The sequence below is a fragment of the Schistocerca serialis genome, chromosome 4 (genome assembly GCF_023864345.2).
Source record: "Schistocerca serialis cubense isolate TAMUIC-IGC-003099 chromosome 4, iqSchSeri2.2, whole genome shotgun sequence".
NCBI lineage: Eukaryota > Metazoa > Arthropoda > Insecta > Orthoptera > Acrididae > Schistocerca > Schistocerca serialis.
Window position 1 is genome coordinate 195,445,416 of NC_064641.1, and position 17,264 is coordinate 195,462,679.

General features: G+C 40.4%; 1 protein-coding gene across 1 annotated transcript in view; it reads left to right on the forward strand.

Annotated features, from left to right (window-relative positions):
- LOC126475298 (serine/threonine-protein kinase RIO1) overlaps window positions 1-17,264 on the forward strand; it is a 115,466-nt gene that overhangs the window by 23,759 nt on the left and 74,443 nt on the right. The window contains exons 3-4 of the mRNA XM_050103061.1: window positions 1,199-1,415; window positions 1,724-1,972. Of these exons, the coding sequence (XP_049959018.1) occupies window positions 1,199-1,415; window positions 1,724-1,972 (466 nt within the window). The remainder of the gene's footprint in view (window positions 1-1,198; window positions 1,416-1,723; window positions 1,973-17,264) is intronic.

The following is a 17,264-nucleotide window of genomic DNA, read 5'->3' on the forward strand; positions in this document are numbered from 1 at the left end:
TAAACTTTCTTCTCCTTGTTCATTCTGTAAATTCTCTCCCAATAGTGTGACACTGTTAGCATTTATAATTCTATAAAACAGTACTTTATTCTTCTTTGCTAAGACTGGTTGATGGGGATGCACAAGTGGTTCCATTTAACCACCTTATACAGTAAACGCTTTTTGATTAAAGAGGATGACTCGCCAAAAAGCAGAAGTATTTAGTTGTTCTTATGCATACAGAATGAAGGAAAACGTTTTAGCTTTCAGATTTATACTTTAATGAGCTTGAGAGAACTTTTGTACCATATGTAGTCAGTGAACTGTTTATTATGGGATGTACATTTACTTCATGAAATACAGTTGGATTTATAAATGAATTATCATCTGCTGTTGGCCTGTGCTTATCCACTGTCATTGGGAATGTTACGGGAGGGGGACACCAAACCTGACAGCAGTAGCGTAAGTGCCCATGATTAGTACTGTAAAATGAAATCGTGGAATGAGGCCGTAACTCTTCTGTGAATAGACACGAAAGTCGTCTTCAGAAAACAATATGAATGTATATCAGTCTGTGACATTAGGTAGACACAAATCAATCCCAAATGCTGGTGGACAGGCATCAATCCCAAATAATCTTGGAAATTGTTGATGTACTGAACACATTTGATTATAGCCATGTGAAGTGTGTGCCAGGAAAGACAGTGGTGGATTTTGGAAGATAGAAATATGGACAATTGTGAAAGTGGAGAATAATACAGGTTATCGAAGTGTCATAGAAGAACATGTTAATGCAAGGAAATGGACAATAAATTAATTGTGCTCCAGAGACACAATTACACAAGAAATCACTTAAATGAAGGTGCTGAACCAGTATCTGTCATAATGCTAATAACTATAAAACATAGGTGAGCTCATAACTGCTCGGATGTGGATGTCACATATATGCCGATCACTGTGTATTTGTTGCATTACCCGTCTTCAATTTTTTTTTTTACTTATATTTGTTTTTTTCCCTCCACTCTAAGTGCACCCTGAAATGAAGTGATTACATTTTTCTTTATAATTTGGAGCTGTTGTTAAATTGATTTTAAAAAAATCTTATATTTACTTTAGTTTTATGTATTTTAAAACAGGTGTTTAGTTACAAAAAGCACCTACACAATGGTAGTCACTTATATATTTAGATACGTTTAATAACTGTAAATTCAATTTCCAGCATGTAATCAGAAGAATAAAGAACACTCAGTCAGTACTTACCTAGATTCCAATTATGAAGTAAATGCAGGAGGAAAAACAATTGATTATCAACCACAGGATAAACTGTTCAACAAATTTTTAAATAAAATAAATGTTGAAAGATATGAAGGACCAGCACTACCATCACATGCTTTAAATCATTTAATAGAAAGCAGTAGAAAACTGGATTCTGACAGGTTAGTGCTTATAATTAATGTCTTGAAGCATTTTTTTATTTTCAAAATAGTGTTTTGAAATATTGACACTGAAATTTTCAGTTTCATTGAGTAACTTAATCGATAGTGACATAATTACTAGTGTGATGTAAAATTAGTTGGTGACCAATTTTATGCTGCCCCTGTATAGTGCATATGTACATAATTTCTATAATAAAAAGAAATTTTTCATTTTAGAACTTTCGCGACAGTTATTGCAATTAGGCAATTTTTTAGAATAATATAAACGCGCTCACTGGTAATCGTCAATCATCATTTTTGTTTTAAAGGATACGTACCAAAGATAAACATGACAGAGCGACAGCAGAGCAGGTTATGGATCCCAGGACACGGATGATACTTTTCAAACTGCTTAGTAGAGAAGTCATCTCTGAAATAAATGGCTGTATTTCTACTGGCAAAGAAGCTAATGTGTATCACGCTACCTCAAAATCTGGGACGGATTACGCGATCAAGATTTATAAAACCTCAATACTTGTATTTAAAGACAGGGATAAATATGTTACTGGAGAATTCAGGTATGTGGAAAATAAAGTTTGACCTGGCCATTGTTCAGATACTAATATAATTGTATTGTCTTGATGATTATTATTATTGGCTTCATATTGTAAATTAGGTTGAAGGGTTAATATTTGTTCTAACTAGAATTGTAATGTGTGGCTGTAAATTAATTTTTACACAGTTTGAACATTAAGACCTAAAATTGAATTACAAGCGATTTGAACATTTTGTGTGCCACAACCATTAGTGTAAAAAGCAAGCATTATAATCCATCAGCAACTGTACACAGTTTACAATAATGTCAAAAGCAGCATCAAATATTAGCTGTGATACAATATTTTCATGGGTCCGTGATGAGCAATGCCTTTCAGATTGCTTCACTGATAAGATTCTAAAAAATTCAACTGTATGTGTGGCCTGTCTGGAGTGCCAGTATTTTTTGATGATAAAGCGGATAATTGTCAGCTGGAGAAGCCACTGAGCTTTGATGGAAATGTATCAGAACTTAATGAAACATCAAGCAATGAAAAGGGTGGGGAGACCTTTGCCATACCTGTGGGCCTTTAGTACCTTTAGTTCTGGCATTTGATGACAAATCAAACACAACAGACCAACAGTTACTTCTGCCACAACAATGAAGTCAGAGACATTCTGGCTTTCACAGAAGTATGTTGCAGTCAGGGAAATATCAGCTGCTTTGTTTCATGCTTGCTTTGCCAATAGATTGTGTGGCCTTCTTCCGACAAATCTCGCAAACCTGTGTTGGATGCTGTTTCATCTCAGCTGCAAGAATATCATCAGGAAAGTGTTGGCATACAAGCCAGTTGCTGATAGTTGCACTAGTAATAGTTTCTTGAGCCATTTTGTGCCTTCCTGGAAGAGTCCTCCACCATTTATTTCAGACTGTTCCCATACCTTTTAACGCTGTGTCATTCAAGCAGCACAGAAGCTCAATCAGTCAAGACAGTAGAGGGTGGTAATTGTCAAAGGATAGGTTACAAGGCATCCATACATTCTTCTCATACGGATCCAGTCCAGTTATCGAACAATAGGTAGCTTACGCATTATGAAGCATCACAGCCTGAGATATACGTGGGTGCACTCCTTTGAACGAAATTTCATGGCCCCAGTTGTGCTTGGGCTGGGTCGCCAAAGCAATTTGCTGCTAAATCATAACAGCACTTGGCTATTAAGTTCTTAATCACACCTTTAGTCAAACAAGTGAATGCATTGTCATACCATGTGCCACTAAAGTATTTGCATACTAATCAAATTGACTACTAGAATTTCTATCCCAACAAAATGTGAAACTTTTCGAAGTATTGACTGTAAGTTAGTGAATTGTTTTTTCCGTGCTGGACTTTTGATATGTAGTCTGCAGTGCCTCCTTACTATGGCAAACTCTGCCCCTTAGGCACCACTGCTTTAATGAGGGAGTGTTTAAATATAGGAAACCCCTCCCCAATATAGGAACCCCCCCCCCCCCCTCGTCTTAGCATTGTAGTACAACACTCGTCTCCTTCATGGAAAAATTAAGTCAGTTCTTACCTCGTTGGCTAACAAATTCATCTTCTTCTTTTAATGTACTATGAAAAGATATATATTTGCAACATTTTTTGTGAATTTATATTCATTGCAGTCTTCTGCTTTACATGGCTTTCAGAACAGAAAATTTTGGATGGACTGTAGTTTAATACCTACTTAATCAATTTTGCTGTGCTTAAGGTCTTCTTACATTGACTCACATATCTCAAAATGAAGTGAAGTGTCTATGATTATATTGACTATATGCCATACAGTGTTCACTCTGTTTATGCTAGACATTTTCCATGGAATACTAAAGGAGTTTTGCTATTTGGGGAGCAAAATAACTGATGATGGTTGAAGTAGAGAAGATATAAAATATAGACTGGCAATGGCAAGGAAAGCATTTCTGAAGAAGAGAAATGTGTTAACATCGAGTATAGATTTAAGTGTCAGGAAGTCGTTTCTGAAAGTATTTGTATGGAGTGTAGCCATGTATGGAAGTGAAACATGGACGATAAATAGTTTGGACAAGAAGAGAATAGAAGCTTTCGAAATGTGGTGCTACAGAAGAATGCTTAAGATTAGATGGGTAGATCACATAACTAATGAGGAAGTACTGAATAGGATTGGGGAGAAGAGGAATTTGTGGCACAACTTGACTAGAAGAAGGGATCGGTTGGTAGGACATCTTCTGAGGCATTAAGGGATCACCAATTTAGTATTGGAGGGCAGCGTGGAGGGTAAAAATCATAGAGGGAGACCAAGAGATGAATACACTAAGCAGATTCAGAAGGATGTAGGTTGCAGTAGGTACTGGGAGATGAAGAAGCTTGCACAGGATAGAGTAGCATGGAGGGTTGCATCAAACCAGTCTTAGGACTGAAGACCAAAACAACAACAACACTCTACAACAATTAAGTGACCAGCAGAAACAGATGCTGAGGACCAGACACAGTTGCCAAATGTGGTAACTCATCTGTGAAGATTTTGGTGAAAAAAATTTGGGAGGGAATTTGTACTACTGGTATATCAGGAAGTGAAATAAATTTTGACTGCACTTTGATTAGACACACATTGCTTTATAATGGTAAGTTAGTCAAGATATAGTGGAGATCTTGAGTCTGATAGGCACAAGAAAAAGACTGTCACAAAAGCTTTCGGCCAACAAGGCCTTTGTCAAAACAGATGAGACACACACACACACACACACACACACACATACACACACACACACACACACACACGGCAGATGCAATACACACACACGACCACAGTCTCTGGCAACTGAAGCCACAGTCCATCCTGGATTTCCTATTGGTCCAGTTCGTCAAGAGCTGGTCAGGACTTACCCCAGTTTATTATAATCAAAGATGCTCCTTGGAAACAGTGCAAGCTAACTTAATTCCATATTCCTAAGCAAGTCCCCCTGCGGGTTAGAATAGGCGCGAGGTATTCCTGCCTGTCGTAAGACACGACTGAATAGTTTCTCTCACATTTCGGCCTTTGTGATGGTCCCCTGTAGGGTTGGACCTCCATTTTTCAAAATTATCCCGAAGAGCGAGCCAATTGGGGAAAGGCGCCTTACATGGTGCATCATGTCCATCATGCGCTGAGACCTGTCACATCGTTTGTCGACTTGGATCTGCACTTCTACTCATTCTTCAGCTGTTAGGTGAGGTCACCTTGCTGGGTGCATTTTTTTTCTTCAACTGTGCAGTATCATTTTCTATTCTGACGATGATAATGGACTTGTATGCTTGGTTGCACCTGATATCCAGCACCACAGTGAATGCTGTAACGCCCCATTTACAGAGTGGGAGCTCCTCAGTGCCGTTGCACATTGCCCCGACACAGCTCCTGGGCCAGATCAGATCCACCGTCAGATATTTAAACATATCTCATCTGACTAAAAGCAACATCTCATCATCTTCAACCAGATTTGGTGCAATGGTGTCTTTCTATCTCACTGGTGGGAGAGCACCATCATACCAGCACTCAAACCCGGCAAAGACCCACTTGATATGGATAGCTATCCACCCATCAGCCTCACCAATGTTCTTTGTAAGCTGCTGGAACGCATGGTGTGTCGGTGGTTGGGTTGGGTCCTGAAGTCACGTAACGCACTGGCTCCATGTCAGGTGTCAGGGTGGCTTCCGCCAGGGTCACTCTACCACTCATAATCTTGTGGCCCTCGAGTCTGCCATCTGAACAGCCTTTTCCAGACACCAACACCTGGTTGCTGTCTCTTTTGATTTACGAAAAGCGTATGACACCACCTGGTGACATCATATCCTTGCCACATTATATGAGTGGGTTCTCCGAGGCCCGCTCTTGATTTTTAGCCAAAATTTCCTGTCGCCTTTGGTGCCTCCCATAGTTCCCCCCCCCCCACCCCCCCCACCTCCATATCCAGGAAAATGGAGTCCCGCAGGGCACTGTATTGAGTGTCTCTCTATTTTTAGTAGCCATTAATGGTCTAGCAGCAGCTTTAGGCCCATCTGTCTCACCTTCTCTGTATGCAGACAACTTTTGCATTTTGTACTGCTCCACCAGTACTGGTGTTGCTGAGTGGCACCTACAGGGAGCCATCCACAAGGCGCAGTCATGGGCTCTAGCCCATGGTTTTCAGTTTTTGGCCTCAAAGTCGTGTGGTCTGCACTTCAGTTGGCATCGTACTGTTCATCCAGAACCAGAACTTTACCTTAATGATGATCCACTCACTGTAGTGGAGAGATATTGATTCTTAGGACTGGTTTTTTATGCCGAATTGATTTGGTTTCCTCACCTTTGTCAGCTTAAGTGGATGATCTGGTAGCACCTCAATGCTCTCCACTGCCTGAGCAACACCATCTGGGGTGCAGATCGCTCTACGCTGCTGCAGCTCTACAGAGCCTTTGTTCAATCCTGCCTTGACTATGGGAGTCTGGTTTATGGTTTGGGGGCGCCCTCAGCATCGCGTTTACTTGACCCAGTGCACCATTGTGACGTTTGCCTAGAGACCAGAGCTTTTCGGACAAGTCCGGTGCCCAGCGTCCTGGTGAAGGGCGGAGTCCCTCCATTGCTGGTTAGGCACGCACAACTGCTGGCCAGTTACGTTGCACACGTTTGTAGTTCCCCGCGCATCCAAATTACCATCTCCTTCACCCCCCCCCCCCCCCCCCTCCCCTCCCTGGGCGGTTCATCTCCCACATCAGTGGCCCAGGTCAGGGCTTCCGATTTCAGTTAGTGTCCAATCCCATCTTTCCGAACTGGAGTCCTTGCCTTTACCACCTCTGCTTGAGGTCCATTCATCTTCACCTCCATGATGTACACCTAGGCTGCGGCTTCACCTGGACCTTTCACAAGGCCCTAAGAACTCGGTTAACCCTGCGGCTCTGCTGTCTCTTCCTCTTGATTCTTGATATGTACCGAGGCCACTAAGTGGTTTACACTGATAGCTCGATGGCTGATGGTCACGTCGGCTTCGCATATGTCCATGGAGGACCTATTGAACAGCATTCCTTGCCCAATGGCTGTAGTGTTTTCACTGCCGAGCTGGTGGCTGTATCTCATACTCTTGAGCACATCCGTTCATGCCCTGGGGAGTCGTTTCTTCTGTGTACTGACTCCTTGAGCAGCCTACAAGCTATCGACCAGCGCTACCCTCGTCATCCTTTGGTAGCGACCATCCAGGAGTCCATCTATGCCCTGGAACGGTCCGGTCATTCTGTGGTGTTAGTCTGGTCCCCAGGTCACTTTGGAATCTCAGGCAATGAGCTTGCCGACAGGCTGGCCAAACAGGCTATGCGGAAACCGTTTAAGGAGATCAGCTTCTCTGCAACTGACCTGCGTTCAGTACTACGCCAAAAGGTTTTGTGGCTTTGGGAGACGAAATGGCATAACCTCAGCACGCACAACAAACTGCGTGCCATTAAGGAGACCATGAATGTGTGGTAGTCCTCCATGCAGGCCTCTCACAGGGACTCTGTAGTTCTCTGCCGGCTCTGCATTGGCCGCGCTTGGGTGAGACATGGCCACCTCCTGCGCCGTGATGACCCACCTTGGTGTCGGTGTGGCGCCTGGTTGACAGTGGCCCTTATTCTGATGCACTGTCCCACTTTGACTGCCCTGCGACTGACTCTTCAGTTACTGGCCTCGTTGCCGTTAATTTTAGCCGACAATGCCTAATCAGCTAATTTAGTTTTATGTTTTATACGTGATGGTGGGTTTTATCATTCTATATGAGTTATAAGTTTTAGCGCATGTCCTTTGTCTCCCCCCCCCCCCCCCCCCACACACACACACACACACACTTTTAAACCAACCAAAAAACCAAAGCAAGTCCAGTCAATACCATATTGAAGTTCTGCCTATGAAAAATAAAGTACACCATATTAACACCTTAGTTAAACTGGTAGCACGCCTGCTGCAGACTACACAGCTCACATCACAAGACTCACCTAAGCCTGGACTGTCTTATGGCCCATCCACACACACTTATCCATGCGCACGAATGTGTGTGCACACCACATCTGCACGGTCAGATTGTTGCATGTAAACAGAAGATTTTCACAGACATGAGATGTGTGCAAACTCGTAAGTTATAGTTGGAAATTTGAGTGAAATTATTGAAATCTGTGGGTTCAGGTCACATCTGCACAGACAATTTACAGCATGTGGACAGGAGATCACTAAAAATGTCACTAATAGGTGTTTCAGGCAGCTGTTCCTTCACTCGTGTGTTTCTCATCTGTGTGTGCAGAGTGGATTTTAAAATGGCAGTCACACATCAGTGTTCTAGATACTGGTAGTTCATTGGCAACTTTATTGAAATGTGTAGGAGCCATACATGTTTATGGAAAATTAAAAGCAGGGAATATAGCAATAGGGATAAGACGGTAGCTGCTTATGATTCTTTAACAGAAAAATTATGAGCAGTTGATTGTACAGCAAACAGACAAACATTACATAATAAAAAAAAGGAAAAATTCATGGCAGAATGCTTACTGCAAAGAGCAAAGCAAAGTAACAAAATCTGTTCAATCTGGTGCCATGGCATTGCTAACATACTTTCACTCGCTACTGCCCAACACCATAATGTACTGTGAGTTGTGACAGTGTAGCCAAAAAAGTAGGCCCTATTTGTCCTAAAGAAGAGTTTTGACAGAATATTTTGTTAACCTGACAATGGAAGATCTTCAAACAGAGCCTTCAGGGACAAAGTTATTATTACACTACTTTTACTTCCTAATATAATATGTGGTTCATAATGAGAGGGATTTAGAGGTGAACTTCAGAACCTGCTACCACAATATTACATGTAAAATTTTCCAAATCTATTATTATGAATTTCTGTCAAGAGTTCAGAATGGAATTTTATACTCCGGTGTAAAAGTTGCTGCTAGATGTCAGGCAGGGACTTAAGAATCTCAGCTAGCTCACTGACGACGCATATTACTTCTAAGAATACACTGTGTCTCACACACTTCTAAAATGGTAGAACTAGGCCTGGGATCTGTATATTGTCAGAATCGAGGTACAGTACTTTAATTGACATCATAAAATCATCATTCACGACTTCATAAGTAGCTCAGGTGTGTTGGGTATGATTTCACACAATGCTTGTTTCAAAATTGCAGTATCAAATTCTGGACATTTGTAGCTCCAATTGCCAGGAATCTCATTGCCATCGCCGGCTGAGGTGGCCGAGCGGTTCTAGGCGCTACAGTCTGGAACCGCGCGACCACTACGGTCGCAGGTTCGAATCCTGCCTTGGGCATGGATGTGTTTGATGTTCTTAGGTTAGTTAGGTTTAAGTACTTCTAAGTTCTAGGGGACTGATGACCTCAGAAGTTAAGTCCCATAGTGCTCAGAGACATTTGAGCCAATTTCATTGCCATTCGCCAGTCATATGGAGAATTTGCTCTTCTCAAACAAATTTTTTTCAACATTATGCTAAGAGTTATAAGCATCAAACATTTCTAAATTTACTCTCAAATAATTACACCTGTCCTCAAGTTAGTTCTGCTGCTCATGAAGTAAATATATGTTTGAAAACTGGCTTTGCCGAAGCAGCCACTATGTAGACCATTTTCATCTGTCTTCACGATTCTGGCATTTTGTTCACTTGTTTTATTGCAACAACCGAGCAAGGTGGCGCAGTGGTTAGCACACTGGACTCGCATTCGGGAGGACGACGGTTCAATCCCGTCTCCGGGCATCCTGATTTAGGTTTTCCGTGATTTCCCTAAATCGCTTCAGGCAAATGCCGGGATGGTTCCTATGAAAGGGCACGGCCGCTTTCCTTCCCCATCCTTCACTCACCCGAGCTTGCGCTCCGTCTCTAATGACCTCGTTGTCGACGGGACGTTAAACACTAATATCCTCCTCCTCCTCCTCCTTATTGCAACACAAGCTGCAAACACAGACCGTAATTGAATTTTCTCCATTTTTGAATAATCAAATAACCTTCAAGGTTACTGCGTAAGGGTGTAGTCGCTTGCCACTGAAATTTCGTTTCTTCACAAACAGTTGGAGAGCGAATTGGAACTTGGGTCACACAAATATTTGTGGTGATCAGTTGCATGCACAGGCATTTGCGCAGGCAGATCGTTGCATGTGTATGGGCCTTAATATGCCTGATTGTGGTCTGGTCCCATCAAGAGGATGCTTCAGATGACCAAGCACATGCTAGATAATGACAAGTGACACAACAGTGATCAATAGTAATGTTGCGCCAGCTGTTTAGTTTCTATACTGACATTGTGTAGCATCACTGCAAGATGCAGGTGGTGCACGGTCCAAAGGAACGGCCACCAGGAAAGGTGCCACGTGTCAGCGTATGAGGAAGTTGCTGTGAAAGGTCGAGGAAGGATGAGGCTGAATGGAAGATGCAAGAGTCACCATGGAACCAGGATCTGCAAGGGGCAGAGGAGCAGGTGGTTACTGACCGGGATACTGGAGGTAAAGCTGATTTTGACAGCACCGCCAAAATCTGTAGCTGAAAGCCGTGGTAACTGTCACAGACTCCTGGCAAGTGGAGGATGCATTCCATGGATCTAGGGAGGGTGGCATAAACTTACAAGCCCATACCAGAGTGCCCACCTGGAAGGGAGAGGCCTCAATGATATTGTGTGTCAGCAGTGGGTTTGGCATGTCCCAAAGATTTTGGTGATAAGTGGCCAGATGCCACTTGGCTGGGCTGTGGCCTTCAGATAGGGTAGTTCAGTAAGTTGTTAAAAAACCATATAACGCATTACGTGCAGTGTTAGACATGATTTCCTTACAGATGACAGCTGCGGCTTGGTCCTTCATTGATGCAAGTCCATCTGCCAAGGGGTTTGAACCCCAAATATGTCAAGGATGGTTAATGAAAAAATACTCGTGGATTGCATTTGAGTCTATCTGCCAGCATTTAGATCAAGAGCTGAATATTGTGAAAGTGATGGAGTCATACCAGTGACCAAAATAACATCAAGGCATGTGGCACAGTTGGGAGTATTTGTAGCAAGAGATGACCAAATGCTGAAATACGGCATAAACTGAATAGATTCCAAAAGTTAATAAATTATGATAATAAAGGCTATGTGAGGTATTTGGTGTGAGGTGAGCCTTTGATGCTACATGCAAGGGGATTTGAAAATATGCTTCCCAGAGATCAATGAATAAATTACAAAGAGTTCATCTGAGTTTGGTAAGGGGTAAATTTCCATTTCCACCTGTGCATTGTTTGTTACCTTGAAATCACTGCAAAGTCTTAGTGTGCCATTGGGTTTGTGTGTTGTTCCCTGAGGTGTGGGCCATTAGCTGTGGAGAATAGGCATTAACATGCCTCTGTGAGTGAGTCTGTCCAGCTCTGTTTTGAGGGCATCCTTTAGAGCTATGGGCACAGGGCTAACTTTCAAAAAACTTGGAGTAGCAGTCGGTTTGAGTATCACCAGCTTTGAAATCAGGTGTCTTACATAATCTCATTGAGAAAATTTGAGCATGTCTATCACAGCAAGTCTTTCTGGCAGTGCAAGATACTCTAGATTGATGTGGTGTGCATGTTTCATGAACCATAAATCCGAAAGTATGAAGAGTATTCCAGAAATGAAGAGCTGAATATCATGAAAGTGGTGGAGTCACACCAGTGACCAAAGCTTTGGAGTCAGCTATCTCAAGGAATTTCACTGGATAAGAGAATTCATTTGTGAGTGAGTGAAACTGAAAGATTTCCTTGCAAGGACACCTTGAAAGGCAAAATGTGAGCAGAATTGAGTTGAAATAAAAGTTATTGGTATTTGGTTTTAAAATCTCTCCTACCTTCTGAATTTTTGAAGACCAACAACAGTGTAATATTTATCTGATGAGTGCTTATCCCTTATCTGGTTTCTCACATTACTGCACCTTTATTTTTCAACGTTTTTAGTACTCAGTTTTATATTAATTTTTATTTCTTCCTCTTCTGTTATTATTATTATTATTATTATTATTATGTACTTCAAACTATTTATGTCCCTTTAAGATAACAATCATCTTTCATTACATATGTGAGAACAGATATGTAGTTTCATCAATGACTGCACATCCATGGAATGGAGTACTGAGGCCCACCTTGGCATTCTGTGTGATGTTGGTAGCTCAATGCAGTACCTGCTGTGATGTAAAGATGTCTGCTCTCAAACTCCATGTGCCGCAAGGTGCCTAAAAAGGACATCAAACAAATAATAATAAAAATATAAAACAAATCTTTGGACACATATATCTCCCACATGTGAATAAATAACATCTTTCTGGACTAGTGTGGTCCCTTTTCATTATTGTTAGAAGTATAACAAAACTAATTACAGGTTGTATATGCCCTGGGAAAAACCCAGACATTTTTTAGAATTTCAGGAATTTTTCGTTGTTTCAGTTTTCAATTAAATTTCTGTAATTTTTATTGGTAAGAACTAATAATCTAACAAGTAATTTTACTTTAGCTCACTGCTCTGGAATAATACTGCAGGAGTGAAACATAAACAAGAGAATAACACCAAAATAAAACTTTAGTTGCAAACAAAATGTGCTTACAGCAACAAAACACAGTGCACACAAAAGCATCTGCTGCCAGCAAAATGTATCAGTCCACGCAATACTTCATACCAACAAACTGCTTTTGCTGCATCTTTCTCATATGTCTCATTTCGATGAGCATAACATCACAACTGTTCACATTTCTAACAGGTCGTGGGAAAAGATTGCGAATGGTGGTTTAGGAAGAATTACTTTCAAAGTAAATTTCCTTGTAAGCCAAATGAGTTATGTTAATTGAGAGAATGTCAATGAATATCTTAAATCGCAGAGCATTTGACTCTCATTCAAAAAGGACACTTTGAGGACCAGCCACTTAAAAAATTTTCAAGCCCAGGAGACAACCATTTATGACATTATTTAAAATTTTGCTGGCACATTTGTGTTTGACATATCGTAAAATGTAACACATGCTAAATAGAAGGGGGAGGGGAGGGGGTTTCAAGGTTAGTTTTTCACATTTATTTTAGTTCTTTCATAGATTACAAACCCTACAATAATGATAGCAAAAAGTATAATTATCCTTAGAAGGGAGGAGAGGGGGGAGGAGGGCGGCAAAGTGCGTTCTTTAGCGGTTTCACCTACAATTGCCTTCTCTGTGAAAAAGTTGAAGTGCTCTATGGAATATGTATTCGGCCAAGTAACCCACAAAGTGTTTGGTGCACAGCAGGGAAATTTATAATCATACTTGTCAGAAATATTCAGCTGCTACAATTTAAACTGTGCTCCTAGGATCCTGCCTAACCACACTGTCAGAAAAGACAGCAAAAAAAACTCTTAATGACCAATATTATACATGAAAGCCTAGGTTTCTTTGTTAACTATACTGTGTTTATATTAATTTAAACCATTAACTTTTTCTATTTATGTGTTTATGCTACTTAACCATGATGTTGCCATTGGCTATAGTGCTGTATTTGGTGGAATTGTATTTGTACTTTTGTAACACGAAATACGCAGCGTAAATGTTGCTGTGTGTTGAAGATATTTCCAAAACACATTGTTTCTTGCTGTGTTTTGTTTCGTAAATCGCTGGGAAGTTCTGCGCCAAACCTTTACCATTTAAAAGATTGCTAAGTTTTACAGCTCTGGAAGAAAATATATCACCACTTACCTTGGAAAACAGTAATTTCACCAGGGATTTAGTGTATTTTCACCGAATAAAAAGTTTATTTTTAACCAGGAAATATGGGAAAAACTGGAGAACTTTTTTTTTGTCCGCATATAGAGGCTGTAATTTTACACACTCCTGCTCATGTATTAGTCGATGGTGCAGAAAATGCATCACCTCTAAGGTTTATGGGAAAATTGCTGAATTTAATTCGGCTCAATTCTGTAACCTCACAACCTGATGTATATAGATCCAAAGAATTGTCTCAGCTGATTGCAAGGCGGAAACCCAAAACTTAAATAAGTAGATTGGTTTAGCAAGGTCACAGAATCAGTGGTGTCAGAGTAACCTCATAGTGTGGTTGCCAGTGAATGCTTGTAAATACATTTGCTGGACCGCACGCTGAGAAATAAACACTTCGGTAGAGTCATCACTCACTTGTTACATTTCCATAACTTTGGTTGTATCTGAATCAGAACTGCTACAGCACACCTCTTGCCACGCCTGGGACATGTTGTACACAATGGGGGCAAGTGCTGTGTATATAATGAATAAGACATGTGCCATCGCTGCAGGTATGATTCTTTACGAGAACATCTGGGCCATGGAGCAGGTGAAGGCCCCACTGAAAAGGACATGATTTCCAATGTGGCTGGTGTCGTAGAGCTGACTGTTGTGATTTTTATGTTGATCATAAACAAACGCTGGGCTGCATGGGCAGTTTCATTTGTGTTACTGCCGTCAAAGGCAGATCTCATTGCCTCAGTGTGTGGTTCGTCACCTTATTCAGAGGTAAGATGGGCTATAATGTACCTGACTATGAAGTACATGTAATTCTAATTGATTGGAGCTCTGTCTCCACTGCCAGAATTCTAGCCTTTCTGCAATAATATGTTACTTTATTGCAAAAAAAGTCTTGTAAAAAGAAAAGTCTTTTAGAAAACGCAAGTTCCACCAGATTTGTTAATGGCTCTTCAAATTAGATTATACAGGTCAGGATTTTGTGAAAAAAATATGGTCTTTTGTCTTTCCATATCAAAAAGCTGACAAATGTAACTGCAGTCATTTGCAGTAAAGCTTACCACCCTTTGTGTTGTTTGTTATATGGTGGAAAACCCACAAATACAGCTATTGTGGGAGATGTTCCTGCAAAACTTTGTAGCACTTGCATCCTATAGTATAGCTGTTGTTAGCTCCTGACAACCCTGCACCATTTGTGTTAGTATTTGTAGTGGTTTCCTCCATAGCTGAAATTCCATGCTCTCACCTGATTACTAAAATTTTCACTGCCTGAGTGATGTACACCACAGATCCCATCTTCATCACCACATTTCTAAATTTGAGTTACACACGAGCTGGAAGGGACAATGCCTGATCTATTTACAACATAAGATATGTACAGGATGCTCATTGGAAACAGTGTGAGCTAACTTACGTCAGTATTTCAAAGCGAGGTTCAGTCCACACTGTATCAAAGTTCCACCTACAACAGATAGAACCCACCATATTAACACCTTAGCCTTAGCAGTAGCACATCTGCCAAGCAATCTGTAAATCACATTAAAATTGACTCAGACTGGCCCCCGGCCAGCTTACATGGCAAATTCTGGCATGATGCTATCGGAGGGTGCTCCTGATAATCAGCAGCCCCTGGGTATAGCACCACAATGTGACAGCAGTGTTGAGCCAGCTACTTGGTATACATAGTGACATTGGATTTACCAACACACAATGTTAAGAACATCGGGAAAATGTACCTTGAAAAATATAAAGAGAATGAGTAGCCTCAAACACTAGACCATTCTGGAATCAATCCAACATTGTGTCAGATACATCATAGACATGATAACCCATAATGCTGTAAACTCTCTTAAGTTCCCGAACTTACACTAACAACATAATAAAAAGGATAGTTGCTACTCATCGTATAGCGAACCTGCTGAGTCTTTCTGCAGCTCAGAATCTCCAGTATATGGTGAGCAGCAACTATCCTTTTCATTATATTGCTACATTCCATGCTGGATTTTCCATTGTTCAAACTTACACTAAATTCTGTCAGTCGTGTGACTTTTGCCATGAAATTTACCAAAAATAAGAGTCGCACATAGTGAAAAACGTTAAGTCTTCACAGTTCACTATCAGGATTCACACTAAAGCCAGCTAGCTCGTGTGACTTTGTTACTTGCCAGTCGGACAAAGGTTCCTCTTAGTTAACTGCACTATACTGGTCTGTACACTCTGTGCTACTGGCACAATATACCTGAACACTAACCCTCTCACTACATAAGTAAATGATTATTGTGTAACATTTAAATATTAAATTCAAGTATACAAAAATGTGCATCCTGATGCTCCGATCAACATGGTGCCAGAAGGTAATTTTTATCTTAACAGGTCTTTTGGTAAACAAGCAATTAAGAATTCTCACTTAGAATGATTTTTGTACGATAAAAGAAACTTGTTTACATTTCACAATAAACAGACATGCAATATGATATTCTGAAAGACTTTTTCATTACCTTTCTTCTAATAAAATCAATACTGTGCACAGTTTTGCTGTAATTAAGATGGTTAGCATCACACAATTTCTGGAGTCAGCAACTATGATCCAAACTTAAAGGTAAAACTATATTAGTGTTACTGTACATTAGTCTCAAGTTCCTTAGCCATATACCACATCTGAAACTAATTTTATCAGAGGTCTCTAAAGCATTTGATAATACGTAAGAATTAAAAGTAACTGATATTTTGTCAATCGCTGTAGCAATATTTATTTGCTTAACATTATTTTCAAATAAATTACCCAATTCTTCACTTTTAAATAAGAATAACTTCAAAGTGTTTGTTGTTTGAATTAGTCCTTTACAACAAAAATTCTTGCCTGAAATTTATTTTCCAATGGTGTTTTTGGTTTTATCGTAGCTCAGCTGATTTTCTGCTGTTGTCAGTATTGAACATAGAGTACCATTACTATGCTTGTGGCTACCACTGGCCTTTGATAATCATGTCCTTGCCACATGGCTCCCTCTCTGTGTAAAAATTGGATTCTTTTGTGGTCTGTCACCTGTGTTGGGGGCAGCTGAGACACACACATTGACAGCCAGCTTGCATTTTGTTGAGCCCACTACCCTGCATATGACATCAGCATTCTTAATTCCATCTCCTTCTCCATGTCTGTGGTCTTAGGAATCAGATAGCTCAGGTTTTATCATGAATTTTTGAAGATTGTGTCCTATGGGTATAACACCTTCAGTCACACTCCAGTGAAAGTATTTTTACTTTAATGAACAATGGCAGTTGACTTTTGTGTAAAACATTGGACAAACTCAAATTTCTACATCACTCATTTCTTATGATATCAGGTGCACAATTTCTTTCATCATATATGTGCATGTGTAATTGAATTACATGTATGTATGTATGTATGTATGTACTGTGATGACCTCACCCCATAGGAAAAATAATTATCAAAATCTGAACTGTGAAGTCGCCCAAAATTCTAGTTGGAAAGCCAAACTATTTGCTATACTTCACAGTTAGTCACAATACCACTTTATTTATGAACTGAAAAGCTAAATGTTTATGAGAAACTGCTCTGAAAAATAACCTGAGTCAACAAACATAAAAGACAATATCTG